Raw genomic sequence first — 24,333 nt, 5'->3', positions numbered from 1 at the left:
CTTTTGAATTGTTTACTTGAGCTCTTGGTCACTCTCTTACATTGATTGCCTTTGGTTTTGCTCCGTCCCATAAACAAAAACACACTCTCTGTCTATTCTGTCAAAACCTTCTTTAATTTTTAAGTCATAGTGTCATACAGCACGGAAACAGGCCCTTCGGCCCAACTGGTCCATGCTGACCAAGACTCCTATCTAAGCTAGTCCCATTTGCCCGTGTTTGGCCCATAGCCCTCTAAATATTTCCTATCTATTTATCTGTCCAAGTACCTTTTAAATGTTGTTAATGTACCTCCATCAACCACTTCCTCTGGCAGCTCATTCCAGATACTGGGCAAAAAAGTTAACCATCAGGTTCCTATTAAATCTTTCCTCTCTCACCTTAAACCTTTGCCCTTTAGTTCTTGACTCCTCAACCCTGGGAAAAAGACTGTGTGTATTGGCCCTATCTATGGCCTTCAAGTATTTAATTTTCTCCCCCTCAGCCTCAACACATAGCTTGTGAGGCCACAGTCTTGTGAATGACTGAAGGAGAGGTGCTTTGTGACTTCATCCATTGATGCAAGTCATTCCTTTGGGAACTTAATGCAAGTCAAAGCTAAACGTTGGTGAGAGCATCACCAATGGTGATCTTAGTAGATGAGGTGAGGAGGTGTCCTGTACCCACAGTGAACCAGGAGCTCAATACCTGGAGCAGGGTCCCATGAGCCTGGATGTGGTGTCACAATGTGTAACATCTTCAAATCCCATCGACCACACTGTTTGTACCAGTGGTGTTGCATCTTGTTCCATGCACTCATTCACCTAACAAGCTTTATCAGAATGTGCTCAGGCCCTTACATTCATTTACCCGACCACTCCCCCACACCCTTACTGTCACTCCAAGTCCACAGCTTGCACACACTGCCTGCTACACAGCCAATGGTAGGCATATCACCCACGAATGCAATTCTTTCTCTGTTACAGGATAAGATAGCGCACAACCAAATACTGCAACCACGCTTTAGCTGCTGCTGTGTCTCAACCCACTCAGTTTTGAGTCGAGTTGCCAAACCTCACTAACACAAACATCCTTCAAACAGAGGAGAACACAATATTCCTGAAACAAGTATCAAACATGTCTATTTTTATTGAGGCTATGGAGCCAAATAGTTATATATTTGTTTTGTGACTAGTATGATTATACAACAGCAGTTATAATGATGGAGTAAACTGACACTCCAATATGTGGCACGGAAGTGTTGAAGTTAGGGATAGCACTGTTGGAGAATACAACAGGTTACTATGTTCAATGGGTGGTCTCATCCAGAAACATATGTGATGAGGAGAGGATTGAATTTAGGGCAGGCATGTGAAAGCATTTCTTCAAATAGGGGGTGGTCCGCAGCTGTAACTGCAACTCTCCCTTAAGAATCAAAAAAGTATCATATATGAGTTACCTTTCATGACATTAAATTGTTCCAAAGTGCTCTGCAGCCGGTTATATAGTTTTGTTATGTAGTCACTGTTGAAGCAACACTATAGCCAATTTGCATGCAACAAGCAATGTAATAATGTGTGTTTTAGTTCCTTTGATTGGGAGGGTATTACTAATCAGGATCCCTAGAGATAACTCCCCTGCTCTTCTTTGAATAGTGCAATGGGATCTTTTATATACACCTGATCGAACCAATTATCTGATAAACACCTCCGACAATGCAACACATCCTTAGTACTGCACTGAAGCGTCAGCTTAGATTTTTACACTATGTTTCTGGAACACGCACCCTGCTTCTGACAAAGAAGTAAGAGTGCTACCAACTGATGCAGCTAATTGCTGTAACGAGATGCCAATGTCAAATTTGAAACCATGAACTACAGAGCATAAAGCACAGCCAGCAGCAGCTGTTACATTATGAGCTACAGCTCACAGGAATTGTTGATTGTGCCCTGAAGTATGCATTGCTATATTGGAGCTATTTGCTAACATCAGGAGTTGCAATAGAAACATCTGATCCTACCTCCCACCCCAAACATGCCTGAGTCATTTTACTAAGACCCTAGCACGAATCAACTTGTAGCCTGGGACTAATTAAACAGGTCCATGCAGTTTATAACCCTCCTTCTAATGGGTGCAATCAAATCTGTAGGACAAATGTTTAGTTGAACTGGTCCAGAAGGTTTTAATTGTCAAAAAGTTTCTTTTGATTTAGAGATTCTGAGTAAGTTGAAATGATAAAACACTGTGCATGGACTAAGTTCAAAGCATCTCGATATTCTGTGTATGGTTTCTAATTCTAAGTGTGATGATTACGTGAGATAGCCTTTCATTGGCAGATTTCTTCTTTATGGCATGGAGGTTATTGAAAAGATGCCTTTCAACAGTCTTCCCATTTGCTGCCATTTTGTGTCTCTTCCTGATTGACTTCTGGTGTAACTTGCACAAGAGTAGAGATGAAGAGGGTTGCCAGGAAATTAATTAAAATAGGTTACTTCATTACTTCAGCTGAAATTTAAACTCATACTTCAAACAGACTCATCAATAACACATATTATACCTCGAAGCCACAATTTTTTACATTCCCCTGTACTGATCTTTTTAACCTGTCAATTACACAGAGAGCTTACTGCATGGGGTGAATATTATGAACACTTTCACTAGCTTATTGACCTGATGGTTTATTACATGTAAACCAGCAAATAAGTTTAGATGATTGCTCAGTGAATAATTTGGGGACAAAATCGGATAATGTTGAAAACGTGACTAATCAGCACATGTCTGGCCCAGATGTAGACAGCGCAAGAAGTCTGTGCTTAATATTCTGATTCCAGCAACCGCTCGTTCTAACTGCTGGTGATTGCCAATGCCAACCATACAGGGCTCAATTTCGCAAATGTGGAGCCAATTCCAGATCAATTGATGGAATCTAGATGAAAAACACTATGATGCTGGAGGAACTCAGCAGGCCAGGCAGCATCCGTGGAGAAAACTGGCATGCGTTCTTAAAGCAGAAGTGCGTCATAGTTGTAGCTGAGTGTATTTATCCAGAGGTCTTTGCAGCTTGGTGAATGACAAAATATGGACAAATATTTATTTTCCAAGGCAACCCTGCAGGACTTGATTTATTAGGTGAAGAAGAGATGCACTCTATCTACAGGAAGTCAGGAGGTTCTCCAGTTCGCTCGCTCAAAGAGCAGTGGGAAGACATGGCTGTGGAGGTAAATCCCAGCACTGCGGCTCCATAGACCTAGATGGAGTACCACAAAACATTACAGTTACCTCACATGTGTGCTTAAGGTCAGCGAATGCATCTTCAAAAGCCATGTTCCACCAAACTGCCCGAGTCCTTCATGGATCACACTTCCAACACTCAGCTACCAACAATCTCTATTAATCAGATTGGGACCAACCCTTCATAGTTTCACCACAGCCTCACTCACCTAATGCACTGCCAAACCTCAACCCCACAGGCACAGCTTGCAAACACTTCCAGCTAGTCTACCTTAGTGGGCACATTGCACAAACACATTCCACGTGCTCACCAATACCCTCCTCTCTCTCTTGCAGGAGAAGGTGATGAGAAACTGATGCCAGCAGCAGAAAAGCACATGAGGCTCCTACAATTAAACCCTCTGGAGGTGAAAACCAAGTACTCACACCAGGCCAGATGGTGGGAATTTACCAGTTAGGAGTTGATGATGTAAACAACCTGTCAATCAACCTGACATTTGCAGTCATTGGCTTAGATACTGGCACTTTACACACAGTAGAGTCTACCTTAGACTCTTATCAGTCAATGAACTCAGGGCGTACAGATAGGCTAGGAGGAAAGGGTAACTCATGTCAGAGAGCAAAGGTGACGCATAAATTTTGTTGCAAAGGACTTCGATGAGGACCTCACTGCAGGATGTCCTATGGACAAAAGCTGATGCACAATGAAATGCTTGATGGCACTGTCAGACCCAATACCAACCAATATCCAGGTTGTTTTGCATCACTCCTGATATTGGATTGGCACCTGTGAGTTGCACTTGGAGTTCGGTCATGGAAGTTGCACTGAAGCGCATGGAGCGTAAAGCAGCATGAAGGTGGACAGAAACAACCAAGCACAAGGCTTCACCTTCAGCTTGAATCCCATCTATTCCAGTGTGAAAGTAATGAACAACCATATTTCAGCACTTATAAACCCAATCATAAACATGTAGCACCAGCTACACCCTCCAACACAAGCATCAGTTCAGCTTCACACACTGGTTGGCATCATGACCTGTCAGCTCTTAATGCATCCAGTGTGCAAATGTGTACACACACACACATTCCACATTGAATTGAAAGCAAATTGACACCCATCCCAACAACGGATGGTGTGCAGCTAGATCTTGTGGTCTTTAACTTTGACTTGGACAAATTTTGAACCTTGACACTGAAAAGACTTGATGAACTATTGCAAACTTTATGCTCTCTAATTAATGTCGCACTAGCCTGACCTCACCAGATTTCACAAGGTCAGTCTCTGTCAGTGTGCAGAGTGAGTAATGTGCCCTGGCTGGCTTGTGAATTCTTTGGCTTGGAAGCAAAACACAGTGCCTTGTTTATATTTTCACATGTCTCCCAGTATAGTTATCGTCATTGTTCAAGTAGATGAACAATTACCAGAGTGGTCTATAATCTGTTCATTTCAGTGCTACTAAACTGAAAATGGACTTTTCTCAGAGAGAACCTCAATTAAACTCCATTTCCAGTTTGTTCTACATTACCCCTGAAATTTAACAAGCAATCTCTGCTGTGAGTCACAATTGTGCATCAGATATAGAAATCCTGCCTGAAGCACATCAAGTGAGATCATTCCCCATGAAGCAACCATTCTGGAAATTATACCAACTCTCATTGGTCACTCCTGAAATAACCATGCTGATCTGGGACACCACTGAAGTCCATCTGATTTCTTGCCTTTACACCTACCCAGCCATCTCCTTACTTTCCCCTGATTGCCAACTCCCCGAGCTCTCCAGGGAGGCTGCTATTGCTACCACCACCACACATCACAGGCAACAAACTACCTTCAGCTCCTGCGCCCCCCCCTGCCCCCCCCCCCCGGCATCCACAAGTCCCAATAGATCTCAATAAAGCATCCTCACTCCTTGTTGGTAGTGGCAGGCCCATGATGTGTTTCACATCAACCATCCACTGAGCCTTTAATTCCGCACTATAACTTCTGGATCACCCATGCTCTTTCCTCCAACCTGCCATGGTGCAACACCTTAAAAGCAAAAGGTTCACCATTACCACTGGCGCAGCTAGTAGAGTCACCGCCTCACACCTTCAGCAACCCAGGTTCAATCCTGATCTCTGGCACTCTCTGTGTGGAGTTTTCATCCTCTCCCTGTGGGGTTGCTCTGGGTGCTCTGGTTTCCTCTCACATCCCAAAACTGTGCTGCTTGATAGGTTAGTTGAATGGTAGAATCTGGGAGGAGTTCATGGGAATGTGAAGAGAATAATATGGGTAAGGGTACTTGATGGTTGGCACAGATTTGGTGATTTTATGATTCACAGGAATTACAAATCAGCCCAATACCCAAACCCTGATGATACCTTCTTCATAGGGTGTGTGTCAGTTGACATTCCATTTTTTTTGCTCCTCTATTTTTGTTCCGTCTCACTCAACGTACCTTTATGTAGAACATAGAACAGTTCGGTACAGGAACAGGCCCTTTGGCCCATGGTGTTGTGCCAAACTAATTGAGCTAATGACACGTAATCCCTTCTGCCTGCACATGGTCCATATCCTTCCATTCTTTGCATATTCATGTGCCTATCTAAGAGCCTCTTAAATGCCTCTATCACATCTACCTCCAATACCACCCCTGACAGCGCATTCCAGGCACCCACCACTCTCTATGTAAAAAAAACTTGTCCCACACATTTGCTTTGAACTTTCCCCCCTCACCTTAAGTGCATGCCCTCTAGTAAATAGACATTTCTGGGAAAAACATACCAGTTCTGTTCTCTATCTATGCCTCTCATAATTTTATAAACTTCTATCAGGTCTCCCCTCAGCCTCCACACTCCAGAAAAAACAACCCAAGTTTGTCCAACCTCTCCTTATATCACATGCCCTCTAATCCAGACTGTATCTTGGTATGCTGTACGTTGTTCAATGACATGAGGTAGATTGATGACCAGGTCACATGGCTTTACAGATGTTTGGTAACCAGTCACCACAAACTTAGGAGAGGAATTTAGGTAACTGACCTGACAATCTCTATCCAATCAGCAACATTTTTCAAAATACATGCAGTGAATCGGTGGGTGCAAAATCGATCCGATTACCAGTGGCATAACATACTGGTATACTAGTTCATTTAATTCTACAACCCTGTAATATTCCTGTAAGCTCAGAACAGTGTGCTTCTATGTAGTAAGACCAAGGCCTTTTATTTCAAATAAATAGAAAGCTTGTTTGCTGTGTTAATAAATAAGAATATCAAAATGCTTTAGGCCCATCAATGAGCTGTGCACTAATTAGCAGGGACAACTGTCTCCTATTAAAAAGCACTGATGCAGGGATACAGTAGTCCATTTGATCTTAATTTTATGAGAGGAGATCTGAAAGGCAGCCACTCTTGTCATCCTCATGCACCAAACTGAAATGCTGCAGTGGTCAGCATACACTTCTTTTCCAAAAGCTTGTCTGTGTAATCATTCTTCATAGACACAGATATCTTTGAATTAACTTCCTCGCTGCCAAAGTAACAAACATTAGTACGTTCCCAGTGTGAGTTTACGTCTGTTGGGGCCATTTTCTTCCTACAATCTGATCTGTTTGTTTTTGGAAATGGTTTAGATTTTTGGACATCACCTTTCTTTAAGATCCCTTCAATCCTTGAGTAGGAGAAACAAATAAATTTACTGTGAGTAGCCGAGGCAGCCATGATGCAATCAGTGCAGATGAGGGTGGGATTTAATTATTCATATTCCCTTACAATATAGAAGGAGGCCATTCGGCCCATCAAGTCTATGCAGGCAAGCAAATCAATCCCAACATTCCTCCACATATTTTCCCCACAACATTTTCTCTCTCACATGTCCATTAACATTCCTATGATTCTCCCACCCCCGCCTCCATGAGGGATAATTTACAGTTTTCAATTAACCTATCAACCAGCACGTATTTGGATCTGAGAGGAAACCAGAGAACCAGGTGAAACTCATGTAGTCACGGAGAGAACATGCAAACTCCACACAGACAGGAACCAGGGTCAGCATCAAACCCAGGTCACTGGAGCTGTGAGGCAGAAGCTCTGTACACTGCACCACTTTGCTGCCCAATATGGAATGAAGAAGTAAATTGCAGCACCTCTCCAATAGTGCCCCAAAGACTCCGTCCAGTTTTAACTTAGTGGCCACCTGATTTTTAGTCTGAAATTTTCAGCCAGTATTGGAAAATGCAGACCAATTGGACATTAGAAGCAAACTTATTGATAGCAATTTCTTGCTTGAACTTTGCATGAGTATGTTAGACCATATTTCTGGGGCCCATACTACAGGTAGGGTGCAGGGGAGCTCTCCCTCTCTGCCACTGCCCCCTCTTCCTCTCAGACGGCAATTGCAAGAGTTCCCACCAAGAGGCTGACCTCCAAATTACTGTTGATTCCTTCGCTGAAGAATAAAAGAGGATGGGCCTCACACTGAACATCCATAAGACAAAGGTCCTTTGCCTGCTTGCTCCTGCTACAACAATCAAGATCCACAACTAGTCTCTGGATCACTTTCTTTACCGCAGTGTCCACCTTCAGTGAGGGCAGGCGTCCTGATGAAATCCATTACCAGTTCAAATGCACCAGTACTGTCTTCACTACCAGAGGAAAAGATGTTGAAAAACCAATATCTCAAACCTGGTACCAAGCCCACGGTCTACTGAGCACTGTGATCCCTGCCTCTTGTGTGCTTCAGAGACATGGACATCTTGCAGTAGATACCTCAAATCACTTAAGAAGTTTCAGCGATGCTGCATCCTCAAATTCCTCCAAATCCACTGGCAGGACAAGCAGATGAATGTCTGTGTCCTCTTGCAGGTCAATAACCCCAGCATCGAGGCTCTGATCAGCTATAATTGATTGGTGGAGCAGACTCGATGGGCTGAGCGGCTTAATTCTGCTCCTATGTCTTATGATCTTCTTATGGTCAGTAAAATCTCAGAGGCTGGCCACCCATTTTAGCTTGTCTGATAACAAGCTCGTCACCATCCTCCTCCAAGCTCCATCATAGCAAGATATTTCTAGGAGGGCAAAGAAAAAACTTCAAGATTATTCTCAAAGCAGCTTTGGAAAAAGTGTAACTCCTCATCAGCATATGGGAACCCCTGACCCAAGTCTGCTCAATCTACTGGAGAAACAACCTGGAAAGCAGCAAGCACTGAGTCTCTCCAAAGAGATCACGTGGAAACCAAACGCAAACACTGGAAGAAACATACAACAATCCAAGCAATCCACCCATCCTCCCCATCAGGTACCACCTGTCCCACCCTGTGGCAGTCTGCAGACCCTGCACAGCGTTCATCAGTCACCTCAGAGTGCATAGAGCTGTAGTGGAAGGAAGCCATCTTCAACCATGAAGGACTGCCTAAGAAGGAAGAGCAGAGATTTATGAGGCCTGCAGAATTATAACAGAGTTGGAACAAGGATATTAAGGGGTGATTTAATAGAAATATACAGAATTATGAGAAGCCTAGACGGAACCTACTTCCCTCAGCAGAGAGACAGTAAGTTGGGTATAGATCCATTTATTTGGTGGAAGGTTCAGAGGAGCTGGAGAAAATATTCACTCAATGAGATTTGGGGGTCTAGAACTCACTGCATGAGAGTGGTGGAGGCAATGGTTCTCACCACAATTAAAAGGTACCTGAATGACCACTTGAAGAGACCACTCATGGACCAAGAGCTGGGAAGCAGGATTAGCTCACACAGGCCATTTCGGCCAGCATGGACTGAATTGCCAAACGGGCACTTTCCATGTTGTAGGTTTCTGTGATTGTATGATGTGTTTACAGGGTGAAGAACACACGGAAGAACAAGAACTGCCAACTTACCAGCTTTTTAACTGTGGCTTTTCTGTTGCTTCTGCTTTCGTTGATTAGGCACAGCCTTTGTATTGATACACAGGAAAGATTGCACATGCAGGAAATATGGAGCAATACACAAAAAAAGAATGCTGGAGGAATTCAGTAGGTCAGGAAACTTCTATGGAGGGAAATAAGCAGTTGATGTTTCGGGCCAAGACCCTTCATCAGGACTCAATCATTCCTGACCAGGACTCATTAGTCCTGATGAAGGGTCTCGGCCTGAAACGTCAACTCTTCATTTCCCTCCATAGGTGCTGCTTGACCTGGTGAACTCCTCCAGCATTTTTTTTTTGCGTGTTGCTGCCTATGTATTGTTAATTGTTTTTCTTCTTCTATCGTTTATAGGAGGATGAAGTGGAGACCATGATGATGGGGTATCTGGGCTTCAATGAGAGACACATTTCAAAAACACTGGTGATGGAATATATTCTGAATCTTATCTTAACAGATTCTGAGCCATTGTTTAACAAGGTAAGAACAAATATCTAAACATTGCAGATCTATGAACCATCTTATAATAGCTGTCTCCAGTAACACAGCAGAAAACATATTTATAAATTCACTGCACGAAACAACTTCAAGGAATTCTATTTCTCAGTTCTATAAATTTGATGAGCATATTGTGTGTAGAAGATCAGGCCATTTAATCTTTTCTTTACATGACGCAGCACATTCCAAATTTGTTTATATCTTGACAGAATTATCCTTGTTATCACAATCTTCACCATCAGTCTATGTTGTTGTTCAGCCATCTCTTTTGTCATATTTCAAGTGAAGCTGCCAAAGTATATATACTTCTTGTTATTGCCTCATTTAATTATGAAAAGTAAAACTTTCCAATAGTTATACAATCCCATCTCCCCACCACCCATACCCATCACACTCCTGCCAAATGCCTTAGTTTACAGTCATTCTGTGAAAAAAATGAATTCAAGAGAATCAGAGACTTATCATATCATGGATTCCAGATATCGCCATGTTCTTTCAAAGGAGATGTAAGTTACTTGTAAGGGGGATGGAAACAGAATCAATTAGTGGCTTCAAAAAATACTTAGATAAGCATTGGAGAAAGAATAATTTGCAGAGTTAGGAGCAGGGAATGTATCTGACTGGATTGTTTTACCAGGTGTTACCATCGACTCGATGGGGTGAATAGCCTTTTGTGCCATAACTATTCTTTGACTGTGATTATCAAAGAGCTTTAAATTCTAGATGTAGAAAAAATGTTTCCAGTTAAGAATGGAGACCAAAAATGCAGTCCATTAGTACAATATAGTCAGTACCCAAAATAGTATAAAGTTCAAGAAAAATATGAAACTTGCTCCCATGAAGATGACAGACATAAACACATCTAAGGGAAAGCAGGATCCCCAAATCTGGGAAAAAGGAATACAGAAGATATTGTTAGGTTGAGGTGAAAAAGGGGTTTGGGTAGAATATAAATGCCGACTTAAATCTATCAGACAAATAGCATGTTTCTTTGCAATAAACAGTATGGAAACCCCAGATAATAAATAAACTCAGAATGGTTTTCTATTTGAGATTGGTGTTACTGACACCATTTCCATTGTGAAATTCCATCAAAGTTCAGATGTGGTTGAGGAGGAGTAAAATGGTGTCTTGAATATATTTTACTTCAGTTACACTTTGTACCAATTCCATGTATTATTTCTACTTTGTTTCTGCTATCTAAGCTACATCACATGTTAACTCCTGTATTGTCTGAACAATCTCTCTCGCTCAGTGTTGTGCTCATCCTTCCTCTGTCTTTCTGCTGAGATCAGTTACACACTTCCATCACCCTGACTCAATGTCTTGATTCTCTCTTCATTGGCTGGTACTTAGCTCTTCATTTAATTCATGTCAATCAATAACAGAGAAACACAGAGCTTCACAATGCCCAATTATCTCCTAGTATTTCAGCTGCTCATAAGAAAAGTTACTTTTCAAAAACTGGTGGATCAACAACTCAGTTAGAAATATAATTAAAAAAGAAACAGGTAAGAGAACAAAACCCTAGTTTGTATGGGTTCCAACAACTCTCTAGACACACCTCCCTCTGTTTCTATTCCTCCTTTTGCATCAGGTACTTAAAATAATACACTATGGGTGACTGATAATATATAACTCAGTATTTGTTCGCTTTATAGCACTCTCCATTAAAAGTATGGCATTGATTAACAATTTAGTATGTTTGTCGTGTAAGAGACATAAATGAGGTGAACAGTTTCATGTTGCTTATGTTAATATGGCAATTGGGGTTTCTTTACCCTTTAGGAAAGGAATACACATTGTTCTACTGATTTCCCTAGCTCTTCTACAAATGCTACCATGGGACCTTCTACATTGCCTGAAAAATCGGTTTACGGGCTCTTGTTTTAACAGTTCAAGTGGAAAACTGTGCAAGTGAAGATATAACTCTCACTCAAAGCCAGCCTGGACTATTGCCTGGAAATTCTAGGGCACTTTGATGGATGTACTGGATAGACAGAGCAGTGGGGCACTGACTTTTATTTTGTTTGTTGCATTCCGCTGAAAACAGACGTTTCACTGAGGCCTGTGTTGGTGACCACAGATCTGATCGATCCTGTGTCAGTGGCTCCAGGTGGGGAGTGGACATTGCAGCCCTGCCATTTACGAAATAGCCATTGTGGAGAGTACGGGGCTGATACTGGCTCGGGGCCAGCAGACAACAATGGTTGGGGAGGGTGGGGGTGGTGGAATTGGACCATCAGGATCAATGGTCTAAATTGTGGCTTTACGGGGGCAGCTGATCAAGGCTTTAGACAAAGGTGATCATGGATCGGAAGTCAAATAGTGTGGAGGACTTAGAGAATGAAATGGAGAATGCAATTCACTTCTCTGGAAAGCATCGTAGTCTGGCACTGCACTGGGATTATCACATTGTCCCGCAAATGGCCAATGATAGATGCTACCAGGACAACGTGGTCCAAGTTCCCCTTCAGTGCTCCAAAAAGAGCTTTGTGCAGGTGAATAATATTATCCCCTGTGCTCCTACTGCAGAAATCACATCAAGGAATAAGGGTGACTTGCGCCCAGTTGAATTTCTGCAGTAATCTGAAATGTGACTATTTCCTCTCATTATTTTCAATGTTATGATATTGAAAAGTACAACATGGTGCCATTGAATTTTTAGGACTATGATTTAAATGTCTTGAGTGGGGCTAGAACCCATAGTTTTCACTTTCAATTAAAAGTGAACTCTCAACCAAGGCCAACATTTAATGCTCAGTTGCATCCTTGCTAACATTAAATTAGTGCAGCATTTGGTTACTCATGAATAAAAGGCTTTGCAAAGATGCTTGTGCACATTAAAAGCACAGTTTTCCTTGACTGGAGACCGATACAGAGTCAGCAGTGTAATTTGAGTCTGCCAGATCAATATCGCTCTAAACAGGTATAGGTCTCAAACACCAACTACCTCTATCATTAAAAAAAATTATGTAAATCGAATTAAATAGATCAGGGAAAATGTTAATTTTTAGAAGGAAAAAGAAATTGTGTTTAAAACAAAAACAAATTTAGCAAAGACATCAGAAATAAAACTGTCAGATTTCAAAGGTCAGGCAGGGCAAAGGATTATGAAGAGCTTCTCTTAACTGCTAAACTACCAGACCACCCCAGATTGTTTTGTCCAGACTCATTTAATAATTAGCCCAGGCATTATCAAAGAATTTCAGAACATTCAGAAAGAGCATGGATTCCAAAGCCAAGATAATTTGAATTGAAACAAAAAAAGTGGAGATTAAATACCATTTAAACATTTTAACACCTTAAATGAATAGAGTAATTTTTGTTTTAATTTGCACTTTAAAGCACAATTAATGAGATTTTATTATTTTTTGAATGCTACCTGTGCGTTCCTCAGTGTGAAGCCAATCTTCTGCAGCTTTCTGGAACTGAGCCTGGTTATCTAACGAGTGCAGAATTTGCACTGGCTATTGAAAAAATAGCACCACTCTGCAATACAAAAGTGAGTCAGGTCTTGGTTGAACAATCCATTGCTACCAAGCAAAGTGCTTCCATTTCACTATCAAGTGCTGCGCGTATCCTACAAAATCAATTTGCTGCTATCCTGCAATCACTAACTAATAAAATTATTGCCAATGTCAGTTGTTAACTTTATGGATCTTTCATCTTTACACATGTCCTTCAGAAATAAAATAAAGCAGTTCAAGAGAAATATTAATTGGTCTCAATTCTCAGTACAAAGATGGTTGACTGCCAGCTTCCTAAGCATTGTCTTGTAAATGGATTTTTGGTATTCAGATTAATTAATACACAACTGTCTTACTACTGGGAAATATTTCTTAAGTACAACAATAATTATTGCTCCCAGAAGCCCTTGTGGATTTTCTTAAATGATTCTGCTTGGAAATGCATGTATATTTTGAGAAATACTTTAATGTTCCTTTATAACAGCATTTAGGAATAACATTAAAAGAATCTCTGAATCTGAGAGAAGGTGAATGAATGACGAGCTGAGTGTTGGTTGGTTATTGAATTGTATATTGCTGAAGCCCTGGATTCTGTTTATTTCTGGTGGTGAGCTCAGATCCACTTTCCAGTAAGAGTTCCTGGCCATTGGTCAAAATCATCTCTGTAGACCGGTAATGAGTCATAGAGTTATACAGCACAGAAACAGGCCCTTCAGCCCAACTCTCCATTCCAACCAAATTTCCTACCTGAGCTAATCCCATTTGCCAGCATTTAGCCCATATCCCTTTAAACTTTTCCTGTCCCACTACTTGCCTAAGTTACTTTTAAACGTTGCAGTTGTTCCTGCCTCTACTTTTTCCTCTGGCAGCTTGTTCCACATACCCACCTCCCACTGTGTGAAAAACTTGCCCCGCAGATCCCCTTTAAATCTTTCACTTCTCAGCTTAAATTTATGCCCTCTAGTTTTAGACGGCTCCACCCTGGAAGAAAAGACTGTGACCATTCACCCTACCTATGCCCCTCATGATTTTGTAATCTCTTTAAGGTCACCCCTCAGCCTCCTACACTCCAGGGAAAAAAGTCCCAGCCTATCTAGTTTCCCTGTACAACTCAAGCCTTCCATTCCCAGTAACATCCTTGTGAATCTTTCCAGGACCCTTTCCAGATTAGTGACATCCTTCCAATAGCTCGGTGACTAGAACTGTACACAATACTCCAAGTATGGACTCACTAACGTCTTGTGCAGTTGTAACATGATGCCCCAACTCTTGTAGTCAATGCCCTGACCAATGAAGATGAACATGCTGACTGCTTTCTTCACCAGCCAATGCTATAAATAGTTCTAGTATAGTGCTTTAGTTAGAGGTCCAGCATGGACTGGCCTGATCATGGATCAAGATGAACCGTGTGTTTGAATCCCACCATAGTAGTTGGACTACTTAAATTCAGGTGATTAAAAATATATCTGGAATTAAAAAGTATCAGTAATTGTCACCACAAAACTAACAGATTGTTGGAAAAACCTATTGGGGTCATCTCTGGGAATGAAATCTGCCATCTTAATCTATCGGCAACCCTGGACCCACCTATGTGGTTAACCCTTAAGTGCCTCCACGACTCAGGAGCAGTTAAAGATGAGCATAAATGCTTGTATAAATGCTTCTAAAGAAATAAATTTAAATAAAACTGTTGCTAGTTCTGAGGTCAGCCGGTAAAGTTTGCATCAGTTTTCAGTAATGGTGAACTTTGTGCATTGACTGTTGTAAAAGATGGGGTTGGAAACTGGCTTTAATCTGGATATATTAACCCCTCTCCCTGTCAATAATAGCCAACCTCCTTAAGAGGACACCAGCTCCAGCCTAGGCAAATGAGGATGATGGCCTCACATGCTGTCCTCCCTTCTCCCTGACAGTGGATCATTCGCCCACCAACTCCACCACCAACCCCACGAGTCATTTTCAAGTCTCCAGACCACAATTCTGCCCCTAACTTTCACCTGCCCTGTTGACAGCATTCCTGTTTGTCCAGAGGTTGGATTCCTGAGCACGCTGGCCTTCATCAGTCAGGGCATTGAGTATAGGGAGTTGGGATGTAATGTTGCAGTTCCAGATGGTGGTGAGGCCACACCTGGAGTACTGAGTGCAGTTTTGGTTGTGCTGCTATAGGAAAGACATCATAAAGCTGGAAAGAGTGCAAAGAAAATTTACAAGAATGTTGCCAGGACTCGAGGGCCTGAGTTATAGGGAGAGGTTGGGCAGGTTAGGACTTCATTATCCATATCCTGGGAAAAAAGACTGTGATCATTCACTCCACCCTCATGATTTTATATACTTCCATAAGATCATCCCCCAACCTCCTACACTCTTGGTTAGCATGGATGAATTGGGCTGACGGGCTTGCTTAGGGTTGTGGGAAGATCTTTCCTCAAAGAAACTTAAAGTTGTGTGCCACATCCTTCCTGTACTTTTAACTTAATTTCCATCATGATGTCAAGGGACTAATGTTAGAGGAAGAAAATAATAATGAACAGAGATGGAGAGAAACTGTTTATACTATAGTTCATCTAACCAAGGTTAATAAATAGACAAAATAGGATTCTTCATGATCTGAATTCAGTTTAATATTTATCTCTGGTAACAGACTTCAGAGAAATGGATTTGAAAAATCCTGATCCAGATTCTTTAAATATTCATTCACAACCTAAACAATCTTGGATTCAGTGCAAGCATTGTCATCTTGACCTGCAGGAGTAAGTGACATAATTGGAGAAAGAGCAAGTGTGCATTGGGAATGGAGAGCTAAAGTAAAAAAAATGTATGTACTAAAAATTCACAGCATTTTAGGTAGATCTCTAGACCTGGACTAGAATAGTGAGGCTGCAGGAACCATGGACAAAGATCAAGTACAGTAGGACTTCTGATATGATTGTTACTTTCACAGGAAGCATTTGGGATTCCCTTGTGCTCCACTTTGATAACCATACATAAATGAGGAACAATAGCTTGCATTAGTCCAGTGACTTCTTGTATATGTTTAATATGGAAGTGTGCTAATATTGCTTTTAATAGGTGTATACAGTATTTAATTTTCTTAACAATGATCTACCAGAAATTACAGCATACTTGATTCTGCTACAGCAAGTACATTTGCATCAAGAACATCTCCAGGCTAAAGCAGGTAAGGAAAACAATGACTTACTTGTGGCAGGTAAGAGACGTGATTGTGCTGTGTGCATTTTTATTCTCTCCCTTCTGCTGTTGGGGATAATATTGACTTTGGGTAATAAATAGTCTGAAGCAGGTGATATTAATTTGACCACCACTCCACAACAGTAATCAGGAAAGGTAATCAGCAGCTGAATAGATGTTATCCATTAATGTTATCACCAGGTATCACAGCTACCAACACTAGGTCTGATGGGCGTGCAGTTTCACAGATTCTGATGGATATGCAATACCTCAATATGCTTTGTATGACTCTAAATGTTGTACCATCAGAAGCACTGCCAGCAATCGCCATATCACTTCTGCACTTACTAACCGGGTCACTAGGAAAACCCATAGTATGTTAAAATGAGCAAAGGTAACAGCACAAACGTCATCTTAAGAAACAGTAAATTGAACTCTTAAACTAAAAATATTAAAAATAAATACCAAATTTCACACAATAAGAAGCTATATTTCATTTTAATGATAAAGAGAAACTAGACTGCTTAAAGAGAGTTCTTTTATATGCTAGAGTTAAAAAATACCACAAAGGACCATTACAACATAGGTAACTGCAAGGCTGATCACTATTGGCCTAGAGATTCTCCAGTGTAAAATAAAATGTGTGCTGTTCTGCTGGGAATGCTGCACTGCTGATCCCAGTTGAAACACAAAAATTTGGCCTCAAACCACCTAGGCTAGACCGAGGAAAAAATATCACTCAGAAATCCTGATTTGGTTCATCATCACATAAAACTTTTACACAATCCCTATACAGTTAGGTTCATGATATGTTGATGCCTGTTAAACATGCTTTTAGTTTTCTTATCAATCTGTCACAGTATGCCCATTTACAAAAGATTACTGCTGCCATTTAAACCCAAGATATATGATATTGCTGACTTCTCAATGGCATTTCACTCAGAACTTTAATTTGATGGATAGACTCTCTTTAATGTCCTTAATTTTCTTCGAAACTTGCTATCAGCCAAGTTAGAAATGCTTGAATCTAATTGTCTAATAAGAGTACAAGTTTATTGCTATTAAACAGTTTTTTTGACATGTCTAAATCTTGTACATTCACAGTGGAGGATGGAGAAAAATCTTTAAAGTGACAGCACATATTTTATTTAATATTTTGCACTGATTGACACCAAAATTAATTTGATCGGTTTATGTAAATGGGGACAGAGTTATTAGATTTTAAGGTTTAAACCAATGTGCATAATGAGAGATTTCAATAATTATGTGTATATTAACATAGGATTACCAATAAATATTATGCATTTTTAGCCTTGGTTTAATACTGAACCTCCTATTTTAAAATTTATATCAGTAAACAAACTTCTAATGACCCACGGTTAAACAAGAGCTGTCCAAGTTCATGGTGGATGCACTAATATGAATTGCTCATAATCTTCCAAGTCAGGCACAAACAGAATGGGTGATGTCAGTTTCATTCAATATGGACTACCTTCTGGTAAACATTTCTCTCTTCTTTACAGTACTGCTGCAGGTAGTGCAGCTACCTTACAGCTCTAGCAACCCAGGTTCGACTCTGACCTCCAATGCTGTCTGTGTGGGGTTTGCACATTCTCCCAGTGACTGCAGGGGCTTGTCCTGGGTTCTCCAGTTTCCTCCCACATCCCAAAGATGTGCGGGTTAATTGCCCATAGTGTCGACGGATGGTGTGGGAATTGGAAGGGTGTTAATGGGCCTGTGTGACAGAATAAATTATAGGGAAATAAAGGGGGAGAGGGATTGATGGGCTTGCTCTGAGACCCAGCATTGACTCAATAGGCTGAATGGCTTCCTTCTATATCATATAGAAATATGCAATATGAGACATTGCCTTCCCTGACTGAAGATTTAAGCAATGAAGTTGCAAATGGATTTTCAAACTGCACAAACAAAATAGTTCATCTCATAAATATTTCATTCAGAAGGCTTAAATACTTACCCAGCAATTAATACCTGCAGTTCTTTGTTGTAACTCATTACCATAGATTAAGGCATCACTGCAGCAGACCCTCTGGACAGAAACCTAGATCCAACCCACTTGATCATCTTCCCTCTATCAGAAAATCAGAAGCAGGAACTTTCATTGGTGATTGTGCTGTGTACAGTTCTATTCACAACTCCTTATGTAATGAAGCAGTTTGTGCCTGGGTGCATAAGATCTGAACAATATTTTGGCATGAGCTGATCCCCACCATCAAGGCTATCCCACCTTCTCACAGCTACCGTCGGGCAGGAGGTACAGAAGCCTGAAGTCTCACACCACCAGGTTCACAAGCAGCTACTTCCCTTCAACCATTTGGCTCTTGAACCAACCTGCACAACCCTAATCACTACCTCAGTATAGCAACACTCTGATCACCTTGACCACTTTTCACTACAATGGATTTTCTTTGCTCTATTTGTGTTCTTTCTTGTGTTTGTAATTTTGTTTAATTTATGCTTTTCTTGTGAATGTTGGTCTCTGATGCTATGTACCTGTGATACTGCTGGAAGTAAGTTTTTCATTGCACCTGTGCAAACATGTACTTGTGCATTTGACAATTGACCTGACTTGATGTGTCAATTCACACTTCTGTTACACAAGTTTCATGCAATGTCACTTCAAACCAGAGAAAGAGCCTTTTTACGTTCAGTGACATAACCATGGTTGAATTACATCACCAAAATCCTGGAGGTTTGGGAGGGAGTGGCCCTTTGATTGGAAACCTGTGTTATCAATATAAATACTGTGGCCACAACTGCAGTCTAGAGACACTTGGTATTCTGTGGTGAGCACCTCACTTCCAGACACTACAGAATTTTGCATCACCTACAAAGTGCATGTCAGGAGTTTGATGGAATACTCTCCACTTGCTCAAATGAATACAGCTCCACATACAAGAAACACAACAATCCATTTGAATGGAACTCCATTCTCAACTTTAATCATTTAGTCCCTTCCTGTAATATTATATCGCAGTTGTACCATGTACCAGCAAAAAAATAGAAGGACCAGGGTTAAGCATGGGAACACCACCACACAAGCTCCACTCTGAGTCACACACCATTCTGACTTGGGAATATGTTATCTTCTTTATTGTTGCTGAGACAAAATCCTGGAACTCCCTTTCTAACTACACGGTGAGAGTACCTCTCACCATGTCTACAGTGGTTCAAAGGCAGTAGCTCAGCACCACCCTTTCAAGGGCAATTAGAATGTGCAATAATTACATCTCAATTGCTGAAGGAGTCTTTCCAGAAATATCCAGATACCTTGAATGACTGAAAGAAATTCTGGAGCCAACACTTATTTTTCTCCCCACAGAACTCTCTTTGGAATCGACCAGAGAACTTGTGCCAGAAAATGGACATCTCATTACAATGTCCAAGTTAAAACTCCTGGCCAATAACATTGCCAGGTAGGGTATTTTAAACTGTATGACATAGCAGCAAATATTACAGTTAATTCTATATTTCAGTTATTGATTTTTAGATTGAAGTTAATATAGAAAAAAAACAAATTATATTGTCAATGGCAAAAACATAAAAAAACTTAACTTTAAATCATTAAATCTTCAACAAATGGAACAACTTGAAAAGATTTCTTTGATAGCACCTCCCAATCACCCGACCTCAGGTAGGACCAGGTTGGAGGATGGGAACACTCCCACACAAGGTCCCCTTCAAATCACAGATGAACCCAACGAGAGTCATAATTGGCTATTCCATTTGTCCTATCTATTCCAACTGTCCTATCAGCAGGTTGTAACTTAGAACTACAAACTGTTCAAATGGTTAAGGAAATGAGGCCCTAGTGGAGAAGGATGAGTACTGCTTTATTTACATTGGATAGTTTTTTTCTTCAGGTTTTATTTGATTTATGATACAGCATATCCATAATATCATGGATTCTGGATTGTTGGATTATTCATTCGTTGAATATATTCATTGATAGATTTTTGTCTCTGATGGAACATGAGAATAAGGGAACTGGATGAGAAACTGGAATTCAGTTTGAGGTTTCAGCTAAGGTTGAATGGTGGAACAGGTGTGGTCTCCTCCTGCTTATATTTCTTATTCACTATCACTGATAACTGGCAAATCGTTAGCATTCTGTTTGAATGTTAAAGATTGTGGAAGATACTCGTATCACAACCAGTACATCTGTAATTAGAACATGATTTCTTTCACATCTAAAAGCAACCCTCATCAGTTCCTTGGACTAAATATTCTCCAATATATGTTTATATATTTAAAATCTTATGACACTAAGGTGGGAACAAAAACAGTTTTACTATTTAGATATATTTTACAGAACAAATGTCTCTCTTGCTTAGCAGTAGCTGTCATAAATTGAACTTGCTCTTTGAGGCTCCTGCTGGAATATGCACGCCACAACACGTCTTACCTGATGGACAGCGCTATCCTGACCTCGGTCTTCATTGGGTGTAACTGCTGACCCTCTCCCTCCTGATCCCCAGCAGCACATTTTCACCCAGAAGACATTCAAAATCCATTCAGTAGGGCCTGATGTCTTGGCCCTAGAATTTCTAGACCCAATGTTTGTGCCTTCAAAGAGCTACACATTACAGGTGTCCCATTTGATCAAACAAAGAATTTTGATCAATTGATCAAAGGACACAATCATTCTGTAATTCAAATCTAAAATACAAATGAACACATCATGGAACATAGTTTAATATTTTACTTTTATTTTAGGATGAAGAAGATAAAATTGGCAACAATCTGATAAACTTTAACAGAAGGAGAACTGTGCATTTGTCATCATTAACCGTGCATCAGTTCACCATTAACTTCAAGAAGGAATATTTTAAAAATCAACACTTCCAGACTCCACTTGTGAAGCTGAGTGTGTAGTGAAATTTATATATCCATTTAACACATTAACCTTTATTCCTCGTGATGTAAACAGAGATAGTTGTGTTGCACTCATATTTAGGTGTCAAATTTACATCTACTCTCTGTGCTTAGCAAGGACAGTTATCTGCATCAGACAAATATAGGTGACCCCCGTGTTACAGGAGGGTTGCGTTCCTACAAAATGCTCTGAATCCCAAGTTTTCCATAACGTGAAGCCGCATCATCTGCGCACGTGTCAAGAAAAGTTGAAAAAATAATTTGTCTTTATTTATTTACTTTTTTTCCAAGTAAATTTCATAAGAGTGAATTTTTATTCCATACCCCAGATTTTTTGGTAATGATTGGTGAATTCTGTAAGGGCGAATTTCTGTTACTTGAACTGCTGTAACCCCGGGGTCGCCTGTACCGCTCACCATTTGTTATTACACAGGCACGGCTTTGAACAAGTTAAGTGTGCTTTTCATTCTCAATGTGCAATCTTGAGATTTAACCCTGGTGAAGATTCCAGGAGCTTTAGTGCTAAAATCTACTGGCAGAGTTGGAGTTTCAGTTGAAGTTTTTTTCAAGCCAAAGAACTCAGGAATTCCAGTGTACCAACCAAAAGGTACCAACCAAAATCCAAGTTCCATTTACAAGAACTCAGTAATAGCTCAGTTGTACCCAGAGCAGTAATACCCATAGTCATGGAACACCATAATTCACAGCAGTAGAGAATGGTCCCACTTAAAACTGGTAGATTGTGTTAGGACTGATATACTGACAAGAAGCAGTGGAGACAGTGTAACAGGAGTGTAAACTCAAGTTTTCCATTCCCTGCTGATACTAGTAAACCTTGTCCTCCCAATTGTTCCATCAGATTAGTGTCTGATAGGCCATGAATGTTACCATTGGCACTAGTAAACAGCGACACATGAATATGTAACTGATTATTCTCTTAATGTTTTGTGTAATGGGTAAATTTTCCATATTCAATGAGACCATTGTTCTTAATTATATTTTAGTTACAATTATTTTAATTACATGTAAAAACAAATGTAATTTTAGTAACATGAAATCCTATATATTTTTCTTCACCAATCCTTGATTTTAAGAAGCATTAGCTGTATATATCTTTCCTATGAAGAACGACTGATGTAATTGACTCTTAATTAATAATTAAGTAATCACTATACCTCAGAAAACTAAAGCAATTCAAGTCTTCCATTCTTAATCATTTCTGTATTAACATTGATTTATAAGAATCTCTAAATAAATATCTGCATCCGCTGAATGTCTTACCAGTTATAATATTTAGTATTCAGTGTGAATAGGGCAAACTGTGACATGATTAACATTTTTCATTCTAATGAAAATTAAATATACTCTTTCTGATAAATGAAATGTCATTTCAAAAGGTCACTTAAACCAAATTAGACTGAAGATCAAACCTATCTGCCAATGTATAACATTATTTTGAGATCCATTTACTCACCTTTATGTTGAAAGCTCTGATAATTATAGGTTATCCCAATGTTCCAGCAGGGTTTTATTTTAAAAGCTATATCAGATTGAGAGGGAGATGATGCTCGGACATTTGGATAGGGTACATCTATAAAAGCAGCCATCTGCAAAAGCTGCAGTGGGCATTTTATATTTTGTCTTGCCCTGGTGTCGAATGAATTGGCAGAGATAGTGGGAAATGAATTGTTGTAGATGCTGGGGAATGAACTGTCAGAGATGGTGGGGAGTGAACTGTCAGAGATGGCGGGGAGTGAACTGGAGAGATGGTGAGTAATGAACTGTTGTAGATGGTGGGGAATGAATTGTTGGAGGTGATGGGGAATCAACTGTCGGAGATGGTGGGGAATCAACTGTCGGAGATGGTGTGGAATGAATTATAGAGATGGTGGGGAATGAACTATTGGAGATGGTGGGGAATGAACTATTGGAGATGGTGGGGAATGAAGTGTTGTAGATCATGGGGAATGAACCGGAGAGATGGTGGGGACTGATTTGTTGTAGATGCTGGGGAATGAACCGGAGAGATGGTGGGGACTGATCTGCCATCCCATTGCCAGTGTTGCTATGACCTTCCCCCCATGCCCAACATCAGCCAGATGCTGCATTCCCCAGGATTAGTTGGTAAACCAGTTCCAAATGCTGGTTAGGATCCTATGACATATACAGAGTACCCAGTTGCCACTGTTGGCCTGAACCAAGTGGGATGTATGAACTGTTCACACTGCCATCAGTATTGACTGGTGACCTCACCAAAGATGACTGCCTCTTTGTTGTGAGGCTAGGAGAACAAGAAACCTTGTCCGTTTAGCTCCTATTTGCTGGTCAATGGCGTGTTTTGTCAGTTTTTGGTTGGTACATAGTTGAGGTGTGAACTTTGAAATACTCCAGACCTCAAATTTAGGCCTGTACTTGCACATGCTCTGAAGGGTACACCATTAACCTAATCCTTTAGTAAACAATAAGCAGCATAATTAAACACAGACCATTTCCAGGTAATGAATGGGATCTGTTTTCACAGACATCCTTAAGTTGATCTTGTCCATAAATTGGAAAATACACAAAATTCACTCGATATGGCAACCACATTTCCACAGTATTATAATGAATGGCATCAAAAGCACATGAGACTGATAAGAAGGAACAATTACTGAAAGTGAAGGGAGAGGAAATTAATTCTGCTATTCACAGGAACAAAGTTTTGTACGTATGTCGGATTTTCGAAATTAATATTATGGGAGCTTGTTCATGTGTATGGGTGTCCATAAGTCAGGTGTTCATAACGTGGGGAGTAGCTGTAATTTGCAGCTAAACCTTGTCATGATGCACCTTGCAGCCTCCTGTCCCACAACGGTATTGATATCGTACCATGTGATTGGAATGTCTCCTCATTTGTCAATCCAAAGTCATGGAAATCTTTGCCTATCTTATAGAAAATCCAGCAAAAATAAATGGTCAGTTCTTGTCACTGGCTTTAAACTTTACTGACAATGATTTGCCTATGCTTCCCCAACTCCCCTTGATTCTTCCCCACGACCTCATAACTTGTATTGGTATTGGTATTGTAACACGCTGTGGAACGAAGAGCAGAACCAAAAAAAATCCAACTTACCCCATTTTATTCACTTCAAAGCAACCAGCAAACATTTCATTCATTGGCATCATTATAGTTTATATCTGGATATCTTATT

At 40.4% G+C, this 24,333-nt stretch overlaps 1 protein-coding gene across 2 annotated transcripts in view; it reads left to right on the top strand.

The window, feature by feature from the left end:
- Positions 1-22,268, top strand: part of LOC127576827 (uncharacterized) — a 63,654-nt gene extending 41,386 nt beyond the window's left edge. For both annotated transcript variants that reach the window (XM_052027610.1, XM_052027609.1), the window contains 5 exons: positions 9,444-9,569; positions 12,988-13,165; positions 16,167-16,235; positions 19,590-19,683; positions 20,984-22,268. In XM_052027610.1, the coding sequence (XP_051883570.1) occupies positions 9,444-9,569; positions 12,988-13,165; positions 16,167-16,235; positions 19,590-19,683; positions 20,984-21,014 (498 nt within the window). In that variant the 3' untranslated portion in view covers positions 21,015-22,268. The remainder of the gene's footprint in view (positions 1-9,443; positions 9,570-12,987; positions 13,166-16,166; positions 16,236-19,589; positions 19,684-20,983) is intronic.
- The last annotated feature ends 2,065 nt before the right edge of the window (positions 22,269-24,333 follow it).

Source organism: Pristis pectinata, chromosome 12, assembly GCF_009764475.1.
Source record: "Pristis pectinata isolate sPriPec2 chromosome 12, sPriPec2.1.pri, whole genome shotgun sequence".
NCBI classification, from domain to species: Eukaryota; Metazoa; Chordata; class Chondrichthyes; order Rhinopristiformes; family Pristidae; genus Pristis; species Pristis pectinata.
Note: the sequence above shows the minus strand (reverse complement) of the source record. Positions and strands in the feature narration are given on the sequence as shown.